Source organism: Antrostomus carolinensis, unplaced genomic scaffold, assembly GCF_000700745.2.
Source record: "Antrostomus carolinensis isolate BGI_N321 unplaced genomic scaffold, ASM70074v2 scaffold19169, whole genome shotgun sequence".
Lineage (NCBI taxonomy): Eukaryota > Metazoa > Chordata > Aves > Caprimulgiformes > Caprimulgidae > Antrostomus > Antrostomus carolinensis.
The window spans coordinates 1899-26540 of record NW_010336641.1 but is presented as its reverse complement, the minus strand read 5'-3'; the positions used below and the strand labels follow the sequence as shown (position 1 = coordinate 26540).

At 38.5% G+C, this 24642-nt stretch overlaps 1 protein-coding gene across 1 annotated transcript in view; it reads left to right on the top strand.

Annotated features, from left to right (window-relative positions):
• PTPRR (protein tyrosine phosphatase receptor type R) overlaps window positions 1–24439 on the top strand; it is an 83383-nt gene extending 58944 nt beyond the window's left edge. The window contains exons 8-13 of the mRNA XM_029086722.1: window positions 2890–2974; window positions 9276–9355; window positions 11531–11668; window positions 18213–18323; window positions 20195–20352; window positions 24322–24439. Coding sequence (XP_028942555.1) covers window positions 2890–2974; window positions 9276–9355; window positions 11531–11668; window positions 18213–18323; window positions 20195–20352; window positions 24322–24439 — 690 coding nt within the window. The remainder of the gene's footprint in view (window positions 1–2889; window positions 2975–9275; window positions 9356–11530; window positions 11669–18212; window positions 18324–20194; window positions 20353–24321) is intronic.
• The last annotated feature ends 203 nt before the right edge of the window (window positions 24440–24642 follow it).

Sequence of the window (24642 nt, the reverse complement as noted above, 5' to 3'; positions counted from 1 at the left end):
ATCACCCAGAGAGGTGAAGTAGCCCATGAACAAAGGCATATATGCATATGCATATATAATTGCATGCATGCAACTGAACACATGAATGTGTGGACGTTATTTGTAATTATTTATGTATATATGTACATATGTTTAATAAAACAAATTTTTATATATTGTCTATATAGCTACAGACTTTTAATGCTAATTTGTACACAATCATGCCATTTGCAATCTGCTAGGCTTCTTTTCCCAGCCTTAGCAGGAACATTATCCCTATAATATCCTGAATTTTTTTCTGGAATCATCTCTTGCATTTCACAGCCAGCTTCAGAGTAAGTGACTTGTCTGTGGCTGTGATCCATGGTGTATTGTCAGATTTCTGTCTGTGCCCTTGGCCTCACAATTACTTACTCCTGGGAGGAGCCCCCTGACTAGAAAGTATTTACAGGATGTAAGTGATTAGTATTATTAATTGACCTTGTTGGCCCAGAGAAATGGGTTTCTGTTTTCAACTTGGTGGCATTTCTCCATCTGTCAGTAACTTGCCAACTAATGAATTATTTTCAAATTTCAGCTGGCATCGAGAGGGAGACAGCCAGGCGGCTGGAGGAGCCCCCCTGAGTCTCTTTTTGTGCAGGCAGAGGACTCTTCCTCACACATCTTTTTTCTGGTCTCTGTAGATGACAGATGTAGATCACTTTAAACAAAGGCTTAACATGTTGCTCTCTCTCAGTTAGTATATAGTTGAGCGGGGAAACCTTTCAGAAGCCATGCACCGGTGGTGTTTATACCAAGCCAGAACTGAACCAGGGAACCTCTAGGTCAGCCACTAGCCCAGCATAAGGCACTTACAGCCCATACCAGAGCCAGTCAGGACAATTTGGAGCCCAATAGCTGAGGGGAAGAGTCTCACACAGGTCACCACTGGGAAGGGGTGAAAGTAAGATGTGGGTATGAGAGAGATGTGGGAGCTCATTTTGTACTTCTAGGGAGGCGGAAGGGGCATCAGAGGCAGATTAGAGGTGAGACGGTTTGACCTGAAGGAATGGGGATGAGGTTTATGCAGGAATGGAGTCTCACAAGTGAGAAGATCATACGCTTAGCACAGGCATCAGGCAGCAGTACAGGGAGCTGAAAAAGGATTGGGAAGTACCTGCAAGGAAGGTGTATCTTAGCAGCAACACTTTGGCTGGCCTGAAATGGGAGGCAGCGAGTCCTTCTTTTAAGGAGTCAGCAGAAGAGCAAGGAAGAGATTGAGGAAGAAACTGAGTGTGAGAGAGAAGAATAAAGATAGTCCACTAAACACATTGGTATAAGGCAAGGAAAGTAGAAAACTAAAAACCAACACAGACAATGTTGCAGACCCATGTAGTAAGATGTTCAGAAGCCAAGTTGGCAGAAAAGAATCAAACGAATTCATATTGACTCATCTAAATTTTACTTAATTTTGCCTTCTCGTCAGCCAGAAAAGAGGGTGGCTTTCCCTGCTTGGTGAACCCATATAAAGATCTGCTGTTGGGCGCATCCTTGGCAAGCTGTTAGGGGCATTTTCCCTGTTCCTCTAAAACCTGCAGTAGCCAGTCATGCTGGGCAGGACCAGAGCTTCAGTCTGAAGGAGAGTGGCCATGCAGCTCATCTGTGCCAAAGTCCTGGGCAGGCCTGTGCCTGTGGAGATAGAAAACAGCTGATTTTGGAGGAAAATCCTTAATTAAATTTTCCAGTGGTGCAAGTCAAAGGAGGTTTGCACTGAACAGGGTAGGAACGTAACTTTTGTGCTTCCTCATGTTCCTATGTGCCTGTAAGAGGTAATTATTTAATATGCCCCTGTCTCTTTGAATAAATGTCCCAGGCTAGCAATGAAGTTTTCAAGTTTCGAGTAATGACTGTGCTTTTAAGTACAGGAATTAATTTACTGAAGATCAAATTTCAGATTACCCTAAGATAATTTAAATAGTGCTGGCCAAAAAAAAAAAATCAGTGAAAAATGGAGATCTGTGTCAACTGAAGCCTTTTTAAATGTGATTTTGCCAGATTGTTTTGGTTGGTAAAACATCCCCCATAATCAGGAAAAAAAACCCCTATATGTTTCATCTTACCATTTTCAAAGAGTTGTTTTTATTCAACTGTAAGAACACTAACAGTGTTTCAGGACCTCAAAAATCAAAATTATTCTTCCTCCTCCTTAGTCCAAGTGAAACATTCTGGTCAATGAAAAATTGCAGGATTTTTACTTTTCACGCTGACAAACAATTTGAGAAAGAGTATTTTTAAGTTGATCAGAAGTTTATCATTTGTATATTTTTGGAGCTTCAAGCAAACTGTTACATTAGTTACTTGCACATCTGCACATTTAAAGAAAAAAATGGGTCAGTCACTAAAAGATCAAAATGAGAATCAAGAGCTTCAGATTTTTATTACACTTTTGAGTCACTGAATGCTAAAGATTAAGGCACTTCATTCTAGTAGTTTCTATAAAAAGCAAGTAAGGTCTTTGACTGGCATTGTTAAGCACTTTGCACAAAATTAAAAAAATATTTTCTATATATTAATATTTAATTATTTTGAAAGTTCCTCACCCAATTATGTGAAATGTTGCGCTTTTCTGCTGCGGTACTGCACTTTTCAACTCCACCTAGAACTATTGTGTATTTTAACCTCTCTCCTAATCCTGTAAAAACTTTGCTTTTAATAATTCATCAGAAGTGTTCCTTGGAAGTCACCCCTTCAATATGCAACTCCCTGTGTTTATTAAAGGAAGGGTGTTGACAGGCTTGAGGTGGGAACCACTTTTTTTCTTAATAACTTTGATGTCAAAAGACAGTTGTGTAACAGCAGATGGCCTTCTGGTGATAATTTCCTGCATGGCTCCTTTGGAAACACCAATCTGATTTAATTTATTTTTTATAGGAAATACCAATGAATTTTGTGGATCCCAAAGAAATTGACATCCCAAGTCATGGAACTAAAAACCGCTATAAAACTATTTTGCCAAGTAAGTGAATTAGCCCATGGTTTCCAACAATGACATTTAGTCCTGCTTTGAGAATGTATTGCTGTGAAAATCTAGCAGTCTTTACCTTTGATCGTTGGGTACCTATTCATAAATGTATTTATATTCTGTGTAGAAAGACAACAAAAGGCCAGTGCTGTAGGACTGGCAAATGCAGAACTCCCGCTGGATGCCTTAGTAAGTACACACTTGGTCAGCATCCCAACAGTGCACTGAAATGCAGCCCGGGTGCATGCTGGTTTTCTCTGGAGGACAGCTCAGACAGATGGGCAGAGAGAGGTCTGCTGTGCCTCGCAGTAGCTCCCCTGATCTGGAGCATGAGAGGACCAAGACTGTTGCCTCCATCACAGCCCACACTGCCTTGCAGTCACTGAATTCCCTCTCATTGAGTCAAGCTATTTGGGATCCTGTCCAACATTAAGTGTCTCAAACTGAAAAAAGCAAGTGCATCCTATCCTTTCTTGTAGTGGACTTCCATCTTTGTCCTCTGGTTTTGTTTTTATTCACCATGCACTACATGGCTTTGTGGAAATTTGTCTACATTAGTAAGAAAACCACTCTGACAGTGCTGCCTCATCTTTGCTGTAAACCTGTTACTGTTTTGCTATACTGCTTCTGTGTTTTCATTGGCCCAAATTATTTATTTCTGATGAAGTAAAAATTGTTTTTTTATAATTAAGAGTGATTGCAAACTTTTCAGTGGAAGAGTTTTCCTTCAAAATACATGTTTCTCTGAAATGCAACTATTTTCATAACATTTTTTGGAGGGTAATGAGATATTCAATTTTTCTTGTATTAATCATTTTCTTCTATGTTCAGTTTCAAAATAGGTTGCAGAAGTTTTAACATTGCACTAAGTATAGACTTCAATAGTTGTGTTTTTATAATATTTTGATATCACCAAAATGAAAATGTGCAGTGATTCAAAATGTTGAGGGACACTACCACAGGAACATGTAAACACATCCCTTTGCTTATGTTTGGAATGAAGAATACTTTTAAAATTACAGCATATCCTGTCAACTAGAAATTTGTTTTCTAAGCATCTCTATAATGTCCTTGTAGGCCTATGTTATATATTAGTCATCACGCACTTTAAATGACAAGATTTCTCTCGGTAAGCCTGAATGCATTGTAATTTGTTCACATCATACAAAGACCTTGCAGTCAAATTAATGAAAATTGATGGCCTTCAGCTGCTAGATCAGTCTCAGAAATGCAATACATAGCTGGGAAAGAAACTCGTTGCTTGAAGTCCTTGCTTCCCTCCAGCCCCCAATAAAATTCCCCTTGACTTCAAGGTTAGTTGATGTAATGTAACCAATAGCTGTGTGCAGCTGAGTGCAATGGAGGAATGTTGAATGGAATCGAAGAAAGTAAGTAACTGAATGCAAATTATATACCAAGTAATCAGAAAATTCAGCATCCCTTAGAGTCTGGCCCGGTGTCAACAGGATGTTCGCAGAGGGTGAAATCCTGACCCCTTTGACGACAGCAGGACTTTTGCCATCAGCTGCAGTGGAGCCAGGATATCACCAAGCCTCCCTCCGCCTGACGGGCGGATTTTTGGAGGGAGTACTCCCTTTCCGTAGCATCTCGCATCTGAGCTGTCCCAGCCACCATCAGGTTTGCCTTCAGCAACGCCTTGCAAGTGCAATGAGTCCTATTTCACTGCAGCATGTGTTTTGAATCGGGACACGACAGCTGGGCCGTGGTTGATGCTGATGAGCTTTGAGAACCAGCATGCCTTTGTATTTTCACCTCTGGTTAGCTGGGACGTGCAGCTAACTCCGAAGCACATTTTCAGTCCAAGCACGCTGCTGGTGTGCACCACAGCTACTCACTGACAGGCACTTTGTAACCATCTTTGACAGAAATCAAAAGGTCTGTTGTGTGTTAGCACCAGACTGTTTCAAAGAAGATATTTTGAGGATTGAGGCACATGCTCATAATAAATACTCACACACCCCACACCCAGTCCAAGAGGGTTTGGAAATGATTTGAGTGATTAAATAGAGCAGCCTTCCTGGTTTCCTGCTCAGATTATATCAACCCACTGCTTCATCCACCCATGTCAGCTTTTCCATTTCCAGTGCTGGGTGCGTCTTCTGAATTGGGGCACCTGTGGTGATAAGTGACGTCTGAGCTGATGGATTGTCTCCTAAAAATGCCCAGTCCTGCCAGCTCCACCCTCTCTACTGTGGAAGATGTTCTCACTTTCTAAGAGATAATTCTGTGACAGGGTGCATGAGGGCAGGTTCATGTTAATAGATACTACCAGCCAGACACACTCATGTGAAAAAAAAAAAAAAACAAAAAAAAAACATGCCTAATCAGAATTATTCTATATGGAAAACTATAAAGTGCAGGAAATGTTACATTTCTATGAAAGATGTTTCAGTTGCACTATGACTTAGACAATGCTCATGTAAACATTCTTAGGGTTTCTAAGTGTTACTTGCTTTATAATAATAAGCTGGTACAACTAATGAGGGGACAGTGTGGAATCAAAGGCAAGTGGCTAAACTATTCCTTAAAATCACTATTCATCCCTCCTCTTGCTTGTGACCCCACCCACTGGTCCTGTTAAACCCCACTCCGTATCTGCAGTTGCATTCCCTCTGCTGTCCACCTACAGCATTTCTCACTCCCTCTGAGCAGGTTCCCAATCCTGCACACAGGTTTCCCAGTCTCTCACCGCAGTCACATCCTTGTGGTGGAACACCAACATCACTGCACCCTCCTCATCCTCATACTCCACATCTTTGCCTTTGCCTGCTTCTCCTACAGCCCCAGCTACATGTCCTCTCAGAAGGACCTCAGCTTTAAAGCTCTTTTCCCCTTCCTATCTCCCTTTTCTACCTCAAACCAGAAACAGAATTCCCATGGTGCTTCAGAGCACGTGCGGGCTCTTGCTTATAAAGCAGCAAGTGGCTTAACACTATTCTGTGGGTATCTTTGTGTGTGCAACACATCCAAGGTATCCAAGGATGTCATTCCTTACCCCTTTCAGAGGAGTCCTCTCAGGGCCAGAGCTCTGAGTGAAAATACTCCCAGCAGAACAGCAAATTCACAGTAACATGAAGGTAGAAAGCACTTGGCAGGTCAGACCCAAAAATGCAAAAGCTGTTGGTTGAAGTCCTTTTGCTAAAACTGGCTCTGGCACTCTAGTTAAAGACAAGAAGAAACTGCAATCTGAATCGTATGAACAGAGCACTTCATTATGCAAGTTTATAGACAGATGCTGGAAAGCCATCCTCTTGATGTTGAGAATTTTCAAGCTCCCTTGCACTACAGTCCTGACTATGAATGGTCATGTTTGGTCCAGTCCTGCTCCCTAATGCAGGCAATAGGATCACCAGCAGGTTTTCAAAGACTGAAGAAAAAAAATCGTATTAACAAAGCAGAAGGAGAAAAACTGTTTAATCTTAGCAGAATTAAACTTAGGTTCATCAAAGCATCATTTTTGTATATCCATGTGAGTTGACAAAATGTATCCTAGTTGTGGTCACCAGTGTCATAACATCTATATTTGTAAATAGCTAGTATTCTAATAATTGATCAATGTTAGACTGCATAGTTAAAAATTAAATGGATATTAGGCAGACCTTATTTTTAATAGATAAGAAAGATTCCCTTTGCATGAATGAAACTTTATTTTGTAATGCTGAAGCATGTTTTAAAGTGCAGAAGGACTCAAAATGATAAATCTGTTAAATTTTCCATTGATAAATTCTCGATTATACTGGAAGTACCAGGAAATTATTCAGATGAGATTAAAAAAAGATGAATAGTTTACAGGTGTTTTATGTATGAGGTGTTTTGAGGCAGTTGTATTGCAAGTCTAATAGCCTATTCCCCACCTGGCAGAGATTGGGAATGCCATCTGGTATGATTCTTCCAGGTTCTGTGTTACAATGCTTACCAAATAATACCAGTATCTGTAACCATTTATAGACTGCAAGCAAAACCAAGCAATTCAGACCAGTATTAATTTATTAAAGATGGAGTTAGAAGCTTCTTCTATTCTTATAGGAGAGCTATTCCAGACTTCCTAGATACATGGAAGAAAACAGCAGTAATTTTGCCTCAGTCAAAATTGTAGGAGGCATTTTTTGTTAGTAATTTTAAGTGCTTAACAGCTCTGCTGTGTTTCAAGATGTTTTACAAACACTGATGAATTCAGCCTTGCAGCCACCATCTGTGTCTCTGCTGTAGCTTCAGTATCTCAGATTTTGCCATCCTTGAGGAAAAGATTATTGCTTCCAAGGTATTTGTCATTTAGGAGAAAGCTAATTACTTCCATTTGTGTCTGATGATTGCTTAGTGGCTCTGGATCTTTAGTGGCACTCGGGTTTTCCTCATTTCAGAGCTGAGTTTGCATCACTTACCTATTTCATAAGTGATCAGGACTTTTAATTTATAAAATATTCCCATTCAGAAGCAGTGTTTATTTAGTTGATTGGAGTTAGAAGGAGGTCTCAGAAATTGTGAAACTGATTTAGCTGCTCCTTAGTAACAGAGGGATTTATCCCAAGACATAGTAATTAAACTGGATGTTGAGTCTGCTTGGAAGAGGTTTTTTAAGGTAGGGGTCAAACTACACCAGAATCAGAGGCATTGTGTGAGCTAGAGGAAGCTGGTGTTTTTTCAAGGCCACGTAGCCTGAGGCATTTGTGGAAATGGGTAATAATCACTCTGTGCTGAAAAGGAATGAGAGGTTTCCTGTCCTCATATTGTTAAGGAAAAAGTTGGGAAAGCTAGTACAAAGAGATTTTAGAACAAGCTAACTAGGGTTCATGTTGTGCTATTAACTCAGAGGACAAGACTTTCATGCACAGACTTTGAACTAGAAGTCAGGCATTGATTTGCACATTTTAAGAAACTTAAATGCTTTCAAAACATAAGCCTGTGTCCTGCAAAGGCTCCACCCCTGTCCAAGATGTTCCTGTGACCTCCAGTGGGAAAGGACATAAAGTATGTTTGGGATCATCCCTCCTCTTCCTTTGATTTGCAAAGGTTTTATCTTGTTCTTGGGAACACCATGAAAAGTCACAAAAGCAATCCAAAACAACTCTGAAAATACCAGGTTTTGCTACAGCATATGTATATCAGTTGTATATTTCTCATGTAAACAGCAAGGCCACATAATAAATAGTGTTTTCTTACCACTCTTCAGTCCAGCATCCATGTATTTGTCTTTGAACACATTGCCGAGATTGCACTTAGCAAAGCAGCTATCCAGAGACTATTTCCAAGCCGATAGGTGTTTGTATACTGTCAAAAAGCTGATGATTCTAATTAATTATTTAAACAAATTGCCAGAAGAAAATATTTTTTTTTAGTACAGAAATATTTCCATATAGTTTTGTTAAGAGTAGAATATTTTCTCAGAAAAGGTGTGAAGAAAGTCAAAAGTGTGCCCCTAAAAAGCCACAACAAAGGCACTTCGTTCCCCTTCTCCTTGTCCCTTTCTGTTACGCTGTATAATTGGAGAATTTTCTGGCTTTAATTCCAAAAGGGTAGTACATGGAGGATCACATCATCACAAATGAGCAAGCAAAAACTTCCTTTGCAGGAGGGATTTAGTAACCCCCAGCTCTATACTCAACAGAACTGGCCCCAACTCTCTTTTAGATCATCCAAGGCAGTGAAGGAAAGAAGAGTGTGAAGGAAAATGTTCCTGTATTATGGCATTGCGTCTCCACTCTAGTACACATGAATGGTCACAAATTTGTCAGATGAGAACACAAGACTGAATGGAAGGACGTGGATTACCTAGTCCAGCCCCTTACAGTGAATTTAAATTGGTATTAGAAAACATAGCTGATTTCATCCCAGGCAGAGGGAACTTTTCTTAATTTAAATCCAGCTGTACTCATTGGAACAGTACAGGCAAAGATCAAAGGACTTGGTGTAATTATCCAGCACCATACAATGATATGACAGAGGTTTCAGAAAAGGTCTAGGCAGGTCAGCTTGATACTGAACACAGGCAGACCAGAGCTTGCTGAACATTGTCTGGACGTGCTAGTGTTGCTTTGATGTTCACACCTTGCTGAGATACTAACACACGGCCCATCATTGTGCAGTATAGATGTACCTTAGTTACACTTGATGATTGTTTGCAGAGGGAAGAATTTTATGCATAATGCTTTAGTGCTTGATTAGTGCTTGACAATCCCGAAAAATAGTAGATTATTTTCTTCAAGTCTTTGGTTCTCCATAGAAATCTTCTAATTATGGGTTTTCTTGTCGATTTCCATCTTCCTTGTGCTCTTAGATCCTCTAAGCAGAGTGTATTTGAAACCAAAAAATCCATCTGACTCCTTGAGTACCTACATAAATGCTAACTACATTAGGGTAAGTAAATGTACACTTCATGTGCTTTTGAGACAATATTTGATTTTCCACGTGAACAGCTGATTTTGCCAAGGTGCCACTCTTTTTATTCTTACCCATCTTCATTGATAAATCCTAATCTTGTCTATGTGATAGAAATAGTTTCATAACAAAACTTTGTTTGTAACAAAGACCACATAGCTATGAATGTACTAAAATGTTTGCAGTTAGAAAAAGTTTATCAAATGGTTTATTAAAATATTAAGAAACATGTGCATTACTATTTCTGTTAACTTTTGTATTTACCATTTAATATTGTCCTACTGCCTTATAGTAAAGAAAAGAGGGCTACCTTTTAATAGTGACAGAGATAGCAATATGATGGTAAAGAGATCAGAGTCAACTGCACTATAATCTATAAGGTTGCTCATTGAAGTCATGTTATTCACAAATAAGTTTGGTGGTGATGGGGTTTTTTTATGCTTAACTATATCAGTTGATAGTCCTGAAATCATCAGTTAAGTAATTAAATAAATGCTGTAATGAGTTTGTGAAAAGGAACATAAACAGATGGCACACCCACTCATTCACATATTTACTCTCTATATTAAATGGTTACATGATACAAAGACTTTACCAGCATGAACTCTGTTGGAAAGCATTATTTGTAAGTGTCAGCTATGTTGTAATCTTCGATGACACACACATAGACAGCGCCTTGAACTCAGCACATTGTATGCTGAATAGACTACTAAGAAACTTCTTCAATCGTGTTTTAGAAGTATAGTCCTCTACCTGCAAAATTAAATGTTTTGATTAGAGTTATGTACTAGATCTTCAGCTGGAATAAATGTAATAGTGCAACTGAAATTTGGGCCCAGAGATCTTCAATTATGTTGCTTACTTAAATAACAGTATATTAATATACATACATACATACACACATACACATCCCCCATGCCCCTTACCCTGCCTCACTTTACATCCTGTACTTTCAGTGTTTTGTGTGAAAGACATCATCATGTAACTAAGCAGAGCAGTTCTCTTTGGAGAACAACTCTTCTATCAGCCAGGCCATGTTTTGAGTCCTCTGATATCTCCCTTTTCCCCAAGCTACCACCCTTCAGGCCAACATATGGTATTTCTTCTGCCGCTAACATGGGTTGAACTAGCAGCAACTGCAAAAAACATCGAAGCCAGTGATGAAATGAAATTTTACATCCGTGTATGCAATATCATTAGGCTTACTGGGATCCTGACACACCTGTCTTGGACAAAGTATGTTCAGGCAGATTGGTGAGTAGAAGGAGGACTGTTTATACCAGCTGAGGATCTAGCCCATTGGTTCATGCAATGAGTTAACAGCTGTCAGGGAGAAAGACCCATGGCTAGAGGCTTCTGTACCACCTCCAGCTGTTCTCCATCTCCTCATCTCCTTCAGACATTGCTAAGCTCTCCTGATCTGCATTACTGTCAGGTACCCCACCACTGCACAAACTTATAAGTTCTCCTTCTCACCCAAAAAATAAGAAGGCAATCTCTTGTTTCTTCCCATTTCTTCTTGCCTTTCCCTTCCTTTTGCTATCCACTGTTTACCTGGCCTTTCTTTAACCTCCTATACACTTGTTTGTCTCAGGACTCCCTATACTGATATGCTGTCCCTCCTCTAAGGTCTCATAAAGGCAAATTTCCCTTAGTAAAGATGCAGAGCAGTCTTTGACTCCCCAAGCATTCATGTATTTTAAATCTTTTTTCATGTCATGAATCTTTGCAGAAGCCAGTTTTATAGTTCTCGTTTATTTTCTGTGGCTTGTTGACTGTAAACTATCTTGTAAGCACTGCAGCAATGTAAATAATAGATTAAAGTACCACTGGCTGATGGGAAACCCCAACAACTTGGAGAGAACAGGGTAAGCTAGAGGAAGCCAAGTAAGCAGGGAAATACAAGAGCAACTGATGTATTCTCAGGACCATTTCAGTCCATTGAATAAGAAGTTTCCAGAGGAAAAACTGTTCTGCTGAAAAATTTCTTATCTTCTCTACTGTTAAGTCATAACTGCTTTCAATTCAAATAATATTTGGGGTTTTTTTAATTCCAGTTTCCTTTTTTTGCTCATTTAGAACATTCACCTGCAATTTTGGTTTACCACATGAATTTAAAGTAAATGCTTTTGTGTCTGTCTGTTTCTAAACCAGGGATATGGAGGTAAAGAGAAGGCTTTCATTGCAACTCAGGGACCCATGATTAATACCGTGAATGATTTCTGGCAGATGGTTTGGCAAGAAGACAGCCCTGTCATTGTTATGATCACAAAGCTGAAAGAAAAAAATGAGGTATGACAACTAGCCAAACTGAGAAATTATTCCATTGGCTGCATACTGTAGAAAGAACCTTAGCAGATATGGAAGGAAGCTAGTGGATAACGAGCTCTTAAATGATCTGGTAATGGGCAATGTGAAAAGTAATGTTGGTGTAGCCAAATAACACCAACTGCAATTGCACAGCAATCATAAAAGACGTATTTAAAAAAGGCAAAAAGGAATTCCCTTTTCTAGATCTGTGCTGTTGGGTTCATAATTTTTTAAGAAACACCTCATTTATCTGTTGGTCGTCTCTGTACTTGTTACTTTCTGTTATGTTATGATTAGAGGTTTCCTGACATGGTTGAAGTTTGCACTTTGCTATAATGATATGTTTTGAATCCATTCCAGATATTAGAAATCTTCTGGACCATCCCAGAAATATAGTTTGGGCTCACAAATGCCAATACTATGGAGCGACTTAGCCAGAATGGAAATACATGGCTCTCTATCTTAGTACCAAGTAGAGATGACAATGGCATTTTAATTGCCTGTTATACATTCTATGATTTTTGGATGGATTCCTAACTATATCTCTAATAGCTTTATTTAATGTTCATGTAAATTGTTGCCAGGCTTTCCTTGATAGTGCCAGAGTCTATATATGTGACTGCCAGACATCAGGAATGAAAATCACTCTCCCGTGCAGAGGACCAACACAAAGCTCTCTTTTGGAAGTTTGAATGTCAAAGTGGTTTACAGGGCAAGAAAGAGACAGGCCTAAAGGAGCTGGACTTCTTTCTTGTGTCCAAACTCCTAGACTTGGTATCAGTTCACAACTTCTGGTAGGTACCTCAATCAAGTCTCAGCACCATGCCAGGTAAGCACCAGGGCTATATTACCCCTGCTCCAATCACAGCCCTGCCCTTCAAACTCAGGTGCATGTGATGATGGAGAAACAGAGTTTATTCAGGCAAAGTTCCCAGTCTCAGTGATCAAGGGACCAAGATGCTGAGTGCGTTCCTAGGGCTCAAACTCACTGCTCCACTTAAACGTGGAGTCAGTAGACATACTCTTCTTTCTTCCACACTTGACTGCTGCTTGGCTTTTTGTCACTGTGAGTACGGGCTTCTAATATGAACTTGCTTTAAAATCCAGCAGATTTCAGGAAAGCTGTGTGTAAAGAGTAGGTTGGTCCTGTAAACTATCCCAAGACATATTTCCAAACCTGATTCCATTTTGCACGAGACTGTTCAAACAAGTGTACATTAAAAAGATTACTCCTAGAAAAACATAGAAAAACTTATCCTGGCCTAACTGGCCAAATAAATAAGTATTTCACTAAGGAAATGCTGACTGTTTAAACACTCACATCTGACACTGTGTAAGAAGAATGACTTGAAAGAACTGCCTGGTGGTTTCAGTGTGTCAGGAAGCCCTGTGTTTACCTGAGTTACACAGGCTCTAGGCGCTGGTGTTTATCTGCATTGTTGTGGCCTGGCAGTGGTAATTTCCTCCTAATAGAAAGGGTGGGGAATCTCAAATCGTTCCCAGGCTATAAAGAGAGGCTGTGTTTGCACAAGCTGTCCTGCCCTGTCTAGAAGCCTTCAGAACTCTCCCACCCTTAGTGGGTTCCTCCTGAAACTTTGCTTGCTGTTGAAAAAAAACAAAAACAAAACAAAACAAAAAAACACAAACAAAAAAACCCCAGTTTAGCTAAAGGCTATTCTCAGAATATTAACTTGACTGTTAAAGTATTTGTTTTCTACAGGGAAGGCAAGAGCAGATGTTAGTGAGCATAATAGTACTTGATATTTTCTCTTCTCTATGGTCTGCTTTATTTCCATCATTTTCAGGGAGGTATATCTGCTATATACACACATAACATACAACTGCCTTAATATTTGAAAGCATACTCATCCACATCCACCCCTGCACAAATAAACCTGATTCAGGTATAAGCTACATTCCTCAGTTAGTATAACGTTGGACTGCCTCCATTTAAGCTATAATGCATTATAATGTATAAATTAATGTCAAATGAGAAACGTGAAAAATCATAATCTCAACAATAAATTAATTTATTTAGCATAAGTAAAATTATTTGGGACATTAGTGCCCTAGTTCAATATATTGATTTGATGAATTTGCAGTAACAATGGAAATTGTGTGAAATTATGATAAACAAAGGTTTCTGTAGAGTTAGTTCCTTTAATAAGATGAAAAAATTACTAAGATTCTCTGGTAATAGTTTTCATAAGGTGTATGAAGATAAAATATGAAAGTAGAGAGCTGAGCAAAATATTCATTTCAGCTGTATGAAAAAAAATGGAGCATTAAATTGTTGGATTTTCTTTCTTTTTGATTTTGAACTAATTAACAAAATGAGATTGACTTGTAAGTAAGAATAATGCTGAAGGAACTATGGAGGCTATAAGTATTTTAATCAGAATCTGTAAAACCTGTCCTCAAAGCTACAATGTCTGAACAGATTGGAAATCTACCTGTGCAAGGAGAATGCACAGCAAAGGAGATTCTACCTGAATAAATAATGAGAGAATTGGAATTCAAGGCTATAATTTTAGGGTTAATATGAGGAAAAACACATCTCACCTAGTGATCTAGGTACCCTCCCTGGACACTGAAAAGCAGTAGTCACCTCCAGAGGGTGTTCCATCCCATTCTAAGATAGTCACTGAAGGTCACTGTCTCTAATTCTGTAGTAATATCTTAGGACACAATCTTACAAAGCTTTATCCACAAGGAACATATAAACTTCGGATCTTACTGATAGTTTAGTCAAGACAACTGAGCAATGGAAATTTTGAAAAATGTGGAGTGTAAGAATTCTATAGACTTCTGTATAATTTTATAGAGAGGTTTATAGACTTCTGTATTATCAGTTGTTTTTTGAAGTTATACTGTGTATTCCATAGTTGATACACATTTTTTTTTGCCTTTAGAAAACACTAGCAAGAAAGGACTACTACTGACAGATGCATTATACAATGCATGTTTATTCAACTTGGATAATGCAAATCTTGTTGACAGTAATTATCTAAAACAATCTCGTTAACTCACTATTTAAAACTCCTGATATTTTTCATGTAACATTTTTTCCCTCAGTTAGTCTATAGACAGTCTTATCTACACATAGCGAAGTAGATTTTGTAATTTGGAAATCCTACCTTTTGAAGAATTCACATAAGCCTCTTTGAAGATTACTTATTAGTTGAGTATTGGCTCCATAGATATGTCAGAGGTTTTGGAAAACTTTAAGAACATTTGTTCCGTACTTAGAGGATTTTAATATATGAAGACAAATCCTGCAAACCATCTTAAAGTATACCTCTTACGCTTGAGTTAGTAGTGCCAGTAAATAGAGGGCAGGAGTAAAATGGGATTCTGGAATTGAAGCTTTGTTGTAATTATTCATTACTGTTGTGTGTTGGCTTGGTTATTGGGACATTTAATGTGTAAATTTGTTGGCATAGCTATATGGAAAAATAAAGAAGTGGGGCTGAAGGAAAGCAACTTCATGAATATTTGAGACTTTTTAAACCAATTTTGTTCAGGGTCCAAATGCAGGGAAAGTAAAGCAAGTAACCCACTAGCTGAAAGGGCCTTTCTCCATTCAGCAGAATTGTCTGGGGGACCTGGCTGCAATAGGAGTGAAGCCTGACACCCAGTGAGCATGGGATGGGGTGCACAAGGAGATGGAACAGGGGATGGGGGAAGCCTAAGCCTGTAGCCCTGTCACAGGGGGAAGGACAAAGGCTGAAATCAATTAAAGCTCTTGAGAGATACTATTTCTTGTATAACCTTCCTGTTCAGGTCAGGGAATGTGTTTAGGTTTGGGTTTGTTTGGGTTTTTTTTTTAAAAAAAGGGTCAGGCACTAGATTAGAAATAAATAGTCATTTATTAGCAAAAAGCTAACCAATGTAAATGAATCTGAGGGAGGAATTTGAAAGATGGCAGGAAGATGAGATTTTCTGTGTGAAAGTAAGAAGATTCCCAGGCTTTTGACTGGCATGCAAGTTGGTTGGGAATTTTTTTTTTTTTTTAGCTTAAGCATCTTTTTAGAAATCCCACTGTTACATGTTTGCTGACTATATAGAGGATTGTAAGTCCAAGCTCACAAAATATGTGACCTATTTAGAAAGTGCTCTAATAGATGTATATGCTGAAAGGGAAACTGTGAAGCCTGAAAGATCAGCAAGGAACAGAATCAGGACCAGCACAAAGAGTGGGGGTGGAAGAACACATGATGATAAGAACAAGTGAATTCTTCCTTTTTTCTGATACATTCTGTAGGCGAGAAGCTTTTACTGTTTACAGACATGAGCTAAAGACCACCTTTCTTAACCACTGTGTTTAGCTTTTGAACAGATTTAAAATATATCTTCCTGAGACCAGTGGAATTTTCTCTATGGTTCAAGCAATAGCTTGAGGCAATTTACTCTTTTTTGCCTATGCTCCCAGGATTTTCTATATTATTTTTGTATGTCTGATATGTTTATCCCTCCCATCTTCATTTTCATCTTTATCCCTTTATTACAATTAACTTTCAAAAACATGCTAATTCTCCCAAATATCTGTCCTCTTAGAAGTGGCTGAACCAGCTGATACCAGCTCTATTTTCAAAGCTATTTTTTAAAGCAGTAACAATCGATATTTTAAAAAGATGCATGGAGACTGTGTTAAAAATAATCCATTGTATCTCACTAAATGTAGACAGAGTGCAAAATGAAAGTTATTTTAATGAACAGCTCCATTCCATTGTCCACCCAGCTCAAGTTGCCAATTTCAGTTCTGGGAAAGGGTCAAGAAAAACACTCTTCTGGAGTGCCTGAAGGCTTTGTAGTGAGTGTCGCATTCTCGCATTTATCAAGGAGTCTCAGGAGTTGACTCAACTATTGTTGATTGTCAGGGTACAATTGTGTATTTAGACTTTTCTTTTTCCCATATTAGCACTGAAAACTACACTCCCAGGGAGGGGCATGAATTACAGATCTGGTAGATGATAGTAGCTATATGTGTCACATGAGGGGACTGTGCAACTTTTTTTCATACAAATTTCTTGAGTATTTTATTGCCATTCTTGATGTCTTCGGGGACACTGCAAATTTAGGATGTCCGAGTAATTCTGCAAAATACAGAACGAAAACAGTCAGATTGGCCAGCATTATTTCAGAAAATGTGCCTTTCACACGTCTCACACTATTAAGGTAATGAGCATCTATTTTTAGAAAAGTATGTATACAGCAGAGATGATTTGGTTCGATCAGCTATTGGGTTATCAGGTAGAGTAGCAGCTTAAAGATCACACCTGGTGGTAAAGATGATTTTCACTGATATTTTCACTGATATTTTCATTGATGCTTTTCACTGATATTTTTTTCTGGTTCATTTTTAGCAGGATTTACTGGGAGTTATGCTTTATCACAATTAATTATATTAAAGGAAATGTTTCTTTTTGCTGCATAATGTAGGCTACTGTCTACCTCAGTTTCTTCAGCAAGAGTTTGTGAGGAAATACAATTTATTTCGGAGATTCCTATTATTGTAGAACTGTCTGATCTCTTGGTGGTTTTTTACCTGTGCATTAGATATGAAAAAGAAGGTTGTCTTTAATTGTTGGGGGTTTTTTTTATTTAAACAAACAGGTAGATGTGACTTTCAAACACCTTACACTCTTAAGGTAATAAGCATCTGTTTTTAGAGAAGTGTTTAGACAACGGGGATATTTGCTTTCAGGTAGACTATACAGATACTTTAATGGAAATTAATATGAAGTTACAATTGACTTGAAGATAAGCAAACTTGCAGGGGAAAAATAAAATGGTTCATACTGTAAATACTATTTCTGCATCTCCTTTTTAGTAGATGCTTGTCATTGGACATTGATGAAATCAGGACATTGCTGAAATAGTATAACAATACTGATTCATTAAGAATTCTGTATATAATTTTGTATAGCATTAGCAAGACTGATGGGTATTTTTAACAGTCATTTCCAGTAAGTTGTATAGTAGACAACTCAGATTCTGCAAAATACTTTAACATGTACATTAAGGCTCATTGAATTCAGTAAGATCTAAGCGCACATTTACATGCTTTGTTGTATCAGGGCTCAGAAGAGTAAAGAAGCTAAGAAGTCTTGTGAGGAGAGGACAAATTGGGAATCTCTTGCTCAGAAGGAAATCCCATTTGGAAAGAGTAAACTTTATAAATTTGATTCTATGAATTAAAGAATATACTAGGAAAAATAATCTTTAATTTTGAATGTGGAAAATAATTCCTTTAGTTGAACTTCATTGAGCTTTTAAGAATAAAAACAGATATTCAAAGTGTTCAGTGATAGAGATCCATATTTGAAAAACTTAGATCCTGAAAATCAGGCCTAAGTCATTCATTAAGAACCCTGCAATATCTTATTTAGGAATGCTTCTGACATGAATAACATCTCAGTAGAATTCATCTGAACTTTCTAGACAAATATATTCTGTGTAAAAATTAAATATGAACATGGCTCCAGGATTCAGTTTGTTGATGACACTGATGCTTGCTTTCCAGAAATGTGTGCTCTATTGGCCAGAAAAAAGAGGAATCTATGGGAAGGTTGAAGTCCTTGTTAACAGTCTGCAAGAATGTGAAAACTATACTGTCCGTGAGCTTACAATAAAGGTAACAACCTGCATCTGAGAAGCATTGTTCCTAATGCTTTATTGTTTTAATGTTAAATGAAGTTAAAGTGTTTTTTTTTAAAGGGCATGAATTTTTACAGGAGGAGTAGCTGAGCTCAGAGCTGCAAGTTATGACTTAGACCAAAGTGCTGAAAAACTTATGGTATTGCTGTTTTGTGTCACTCTGGCAATAAAAACGGCTTCAAAAAGAGTGCAAGTTTCACTCTCTTAAATTACATTTGCTTTGAGACCTTTTTAACATTGCCAAGGCAACGTAAAGGGGGTTTAGTTGTTGAAGGAACTAGCATAGCATCATTCTGAAAAAGACACGCGGGTCATGTGTGCCGAGTGCAATGCTACAGGCTTGGGGACGAGTGGCTGGAAAGTTTCCTGGCAGAAAAGGACCTGGGGGTGTTGGTCAACGTCTGGCTGAATATGAGCCAGTAGTGTGCACAAGTGGCCAAGAAGGCCAACGGCATCCTGGCCTGTATCAGAAACAGCGTGGCCAGCAGGACCAGGGAAGTGATCATCCCCCTGTATTCGACATTGGTGAGGCCACACCTTGAATGCTGTGTCCAGTTTTGGGCCCCTCATTACAAGGACATTGAAGCACTGGAGCATGTCCAGAGAAGGGCAACGAAACTGGTGAAGGGGCTGGAGAACAAGTCTTATGAGGAGCAGCTGAGGGAACTGGGGTTGTTTAGACTAGAGAAGAGGAGACTGAGGGGAGACCTAATAGCTGTCTACAACTACCTGAAAGGAGGTTGTAGGGAGGTAGGTGTGTGTCTTTTCTCCCAGGTAAGTAGTGATAGAACAAGAGGCAATGGCCTTAAGTTGCACCAGGGGAGGTACAGATTAGATGTGAGGAAAAGTTTCTTCACTGAAAGGGCTGTCAGGCACTGGAACAGGCTGCCTAGGGAGGTGGTTGAGTCACCATCCCTGGAGGTATTTAAAAGATGGCTAGATGGCGTGCTCAGAGATATGGTTTAGTAGTGGAAAGGTATGGTTGGACTCGATGATCTCAGAGGTCTTTTCCAACCAAGTGATTCTATGATTCTATAGTCCAATTGAGAAGCTAAAAATATGAGGAGTATGTAAGAAAAGCTTCTTGCTTTCATTGTTCTGACTAAACATTAACTGTGCAAAATAAGGCAGATGCTTGTCTTCTAAGTTACTCCCCATATTACACTTATGTGCTATTGGGTTGCATCATCTGCTGCTCCTGACAGAGCATTACAATAAATAATGAATTGGGAAAATTTGTTTGGTGTTTCAGCCCAGGCAGTGAGAAGTGGGCAGAAGTCATATCATCCAACGCAAATTACTCCAGCCCATATTTAGCCCCTTTGCTTGTTGAAGTAAGTGGTAGCAGCCTCTGTTGGAGAGAATAACTGGACAAACTGGGATATTTGATTAATCTAGGAGGGCAGTCCTTCTGCACCTTTAACTTAAATACTCTTGTAATTTTAGTATCAGACCCTTATGATAATGTCCTTAAAAGATAGTGGAATTATACAATAATTTAGAGAATCAGAAGCCCAGATGACCTAATCTCTCTAGATCTTATTGCTGATCTAACACAGACCTCTGTCAATTCCCAACTGACAACACAGTCAGCAAGTCAGTAGTCAGATGGATAGAGCAGAACTTATATAGCTGTAAAACCAGCTAAGTTTTCAGGTGCACAAACCCTTCTTACAACTGTGTCCTTGGAAGCATGCCCATTCCCTGCAATTGTGTCCTCTGGGTCTAATAAAAAAAAATTGTTAAATCTCTCTTAACATTTTTACTGTCTTTTTACTGTAACATTGAGAGAAATAAAAATAATTGTTCCCCACAAGTGTACATATAAAATCTTCATGTTATTTTCAGCAAGGGAGTCAGTCCCGGAGTGTGAAACACTACTGGTACACATCCTGGCCGGACCACAAAACCCCCGACAGTGCTCAGCCTCTGCTGCAGCTCATGCTGGATGTAGAAGAGGACAGAGTGGAATCACCTGGCAGAGGGCCTGTCATTGTGCACTGCAGGTAATCTACAACCTTTCTCTTAAATGATTGCCCAAAACAAGGCCACAACAAATCACATGAAGCAGTCTTCCTCCTAAACAAAAAACATAATTGGGGAAGAGTAAACTTCCCCAGACCCTTTTCATGCTAATTGACTTTTTCTGTTCATATTTGAGGATTTGAGTTTTGGAGAGAATTCCCTTGTTGCTAGCAAATTGTTTCTGAACCATTCTCCATTTCTGCTAATGAACTCTGTTTTTGAATGACCAGCTGGAAAAACTATTTTGCTTCTGGTTTTTATTCATTATTTGTTTTCTTTTTGGTCTTGTTGCATAATTACATACCTCAGTCAGATGCAATGCCCTGTGACTGGTTGGCTAAAATGTTGAAAAACAAGTCAGTTTTGAACAGCAGGCATCAGGTACAAATTTGGAAACCAAAACATATCAGTACTAAAATTTGTGAACGTTTTCACAAAGACAGTTAGTTTGATACTCAAGAGCAAAGTGTTATTCAGTACTCAGGAGCAGAGTGTTATTCACAGAAATTGTGATGAACCAGAGAATGGCCTTCTAATCATTCTAATTAAATTGCATTTTATTTCTTTATATTGATTCATTGCCCCATGTTGCTATTTAAGTAGTAGGAAGTATTACTGGATTTGTTATATTGGTAGAAAGAAGTAGGTGAAGCAAAACAGAAAAAAAAAAAATAATTGTTTCCTTAATTGCTTTGTCTCATAACTGTGGTACATCTCATACAGTTGGGATATTACTTTTTTTTTTTTTCCCCCTAGAATTACATAAAAAACAGAACTTTTCATCTTGAACCACTTCTTTTCAACTCCATATTTAGGAGATTTAGAGAAATGGAAACCAGATTTGAACCACCCATCATTTTTCAAAACCAGAATGTGATGAATAAGGAACTTTCCCAAATTTTATACAGCTGTTTTTATCAGGAATTGTAGTTTTCCTAAACAATTCACAAATCTGTGGATGGCTATTGAGAGTCCTATTTTTCCAGTAAAGATCTTCAGTAATTAAGGTCATCAGAAGAAAAGGGGTGTCTTCCTGAGGTTAGTGGTATGACAGCAAGGTCTGTAATCATAAGCAGGAATTTTTTCATTATTAAAGACCCAGATATCATCTCAGTTTTGATTAAAATTAATAAACCTTAGTGTAAACTCAACTATCTATGCACTCACTACACTATGGTCTACAAAACAGGTAAACGCTCCATTTTATAGTCACATAGTTTCTCCCCTTTTAATGTGAGTTGCAGTTGAGGTCATCCAGGTCTTACAGAGCCTGTGCACACTTTTAAACTTGGACCTCAGATACAAACGCACAATTCTCATTTATTTCCAGAGGAGCATTACAGTGCACACTCAAACAGTGATCCTTAGGCTAAAGCAGAAATGCTTTAATAATTTCTTAATATAACATAAGTGGGGAAAAAAGGTAATTTGGTTTTTTGTACATGTCTTTTTGTAGCCTATCGGCATAGGGTGCTGTCCTACACACATCAGTGATGACCCCAATCAGGACTTTGGATATAAGAAGGACTTTACTTCTTTTACCAAAGTAGTTCCTATTCTTGAAAAGAATAAGAAAAGGAGTAAAATTTTGCTTTGGTCCTTAAAATCAGCAGATCGGATTGCACACATGCCAAGGACATAGATTTCCAAAGGAAGAAAGTTTTTAAGTTCTTATAAATCCTTATAGTGGCATTCACTGGAAATATATGTTTCTTCTCTCACATCACTCATCAAAATGACAGTAATGTGGTTAATATGGAAAATATCTCCCTAATCTGTCCTTTGTATGCGTAGTTAGTACATCAAAATAAATTTGGGATTAATGGCAGCTAGGTGGTTTGGAATCAAATACAATTTTTAATTGAGAGATTGCAAATATAGAGGGAAAGGATTTTTTTTTTTTAATTGAATCAGTAAGGAAGAATTAGAACACATAATTGTATTCTGCAAATGTAAACCAATTTAGCCAGTGAAACCAAGCTGACCAAGAATCTGGACCATAATGCCATTTTCTGCTTCCCAGAAGAACTGGCAATTTGGCATATTGGAGGACTTCTAAGAGTTTCTTAAATGAGAATAAGGGATAAAATTTTCATGCTCAGAAACTTGACACTTAAAGTTATTGCTGGAATTTTTTTGCTTTTCTTTCCTCATCAGTTAGTGCATGAACATATTGTATAAAAAACATACTGCCTGTGTCTCTTAATCCCAAAATCATAACAGTCCAATATTCCACACTCCCAATTAACACATTCATAACAGTTGTTATGAATGAGCTGCTACATGTTAAACTCCTAAAAAAAGGGGGAAAATAGAAATATATATAGTAAATGTATATGTATATACACACATACCCCCCCCATGTTTGGGTGCTTGAAAATAATTCAAAGTAGGTAGCTCTTCATATTTCCTGGAAATGCCAGGAAAGACATGTCAGGCAAGTGAAGAACAATGTCATTTTTATTTTGCACTCTCTGAAATGAAGCTATGTAATAAGATAGGACCGGCATGCCTGAGCTGAAGAAGAAAACACATTAGAAAGCTCTAGTCTTTGTTTAATACATATTAAGAACTTGGCCAAGAACACTTAATCCACCCAAAAAAAAAGGGAAAAAAAGAACCCTTCATTATAGCCAACTTCACTTGCATCTGAATTGTTTAAACTTGTTAGCCTCACTTTCAAGGGTTTTGAAATATTTGAGGAAGAGAATGGGGGTATACATTAGACTGCTCTCTCCAAATCCCTCTTTATAAACTACCTCCTTCTCCTTCTGGATACATTTACCCAATAGATATTGATGTCCAAGGAGACAAGCTGTCAACTCAGGATCTTCATCTCACTTGATCCTTTCTTACACTGCCAGTTTTACATCTCATTATCCCCTCATGGTTGGCTTAGATGTCCTCATACATTTAATATTGCTGAGTCCTCTTGGAAATTTTCACTTCCAGATGAGAGGGCTCTTGAGTCTCTAAAGCACTCCTATCTTTCATTCTGTGGTGTGTAGATTGTGATTTGTTTCAGCTGTAGCAAATGGACATACTCCTGGTAACGCTTTGCACTCAGATATATCCAGCTTCCATCTGAGACACTCAGCATATTCTTCCTGGCATTAATTTAAATAAGTCTTGCAGTGCTTTTGTGAGGCAGGTAGCATTCATACCCATTACAGAGATGAAGAAAGCAAGGCACCAAATGGTTAAGTATTTACTATGAAGCCAAGCATGGACCCCTGACTCCATGTTTTAACCATTTTCCTCACATTTTCCCACCATGCAGCATGACAGGCATGAGGTGCACTGAATTCCACATTACTTAAGTAAGAAACAGAGTGGGCAGAAATTCTCACAAATGTTGGAGGTCCAGGGACTGAAAATAATGCTGAAATGGCTGTTTACAAGCAGGCATCTAGAAAACCTGGAGAGTTACAGCACCAAATCCTTCTGTCTCCTGCAGAATCACAGTAGTGGGGGTTAACTTCATCAGCATGGTTCTAGGTCCTTTTTACCTTCATGGTTAGAGGTATGCTTAGCAGAACCCCTGTATACTTTGAGTGCTTCAAACATAAAGCCCCACTGACTTTTGCCTTTAGGTGGGCTTTCCCCACAGCTCACTGCATATCTTCATCATTTGTTTGGAGTGTGACAGAGAATATTTGGTCTTTGTGGTGGAGGTTGTTTTTCTTATCATACACTTGTGTGCAAACTGGGAATGTGTAAGCCTCACAAATTATCCACAACAACTGGACTGCTAGAACAGTGCACCCTTTCATTTCTCTCTAAGAAAGTGAGCTGAGAAGTTACCCTTGTTATTCATGCACCCAGGAACTGTGGGTTCTAGCAATTCCAAGTTTTGTATTTTTAGTGTTTTCATATATATTTAGAGTTTTCCGCTTAACTCCTTTGATCTGTGGACTCTATCCCCCTATTAAATTTTGCCTTCTTTTCAGTGCTGGCATAGGAAGAACTGGATGTTTTATTGCCACGGCTATTGGTTGTCAGCAGTTGAAGGAAGAGGGAGTTGTAGATGCATTGAGCATTGTCTGGGAGCTACGAGTGGATCGGTGAGTTCCAGAAGAACCATAAATCAGTCAATGATTCTGAAAATCTGTCAATGATTCTGAAATGATTCTGAAATCATCACTGAAATGATTCAGTAATGATTCTGAAAACCTTTTAATAGTTGTATGTTGCTTTACATGAAGTGGCTGCCGTCACTTTTGCTGACTCTTATAACAGCATTAGCCAAATATTCAAAGAAACATTTGTAT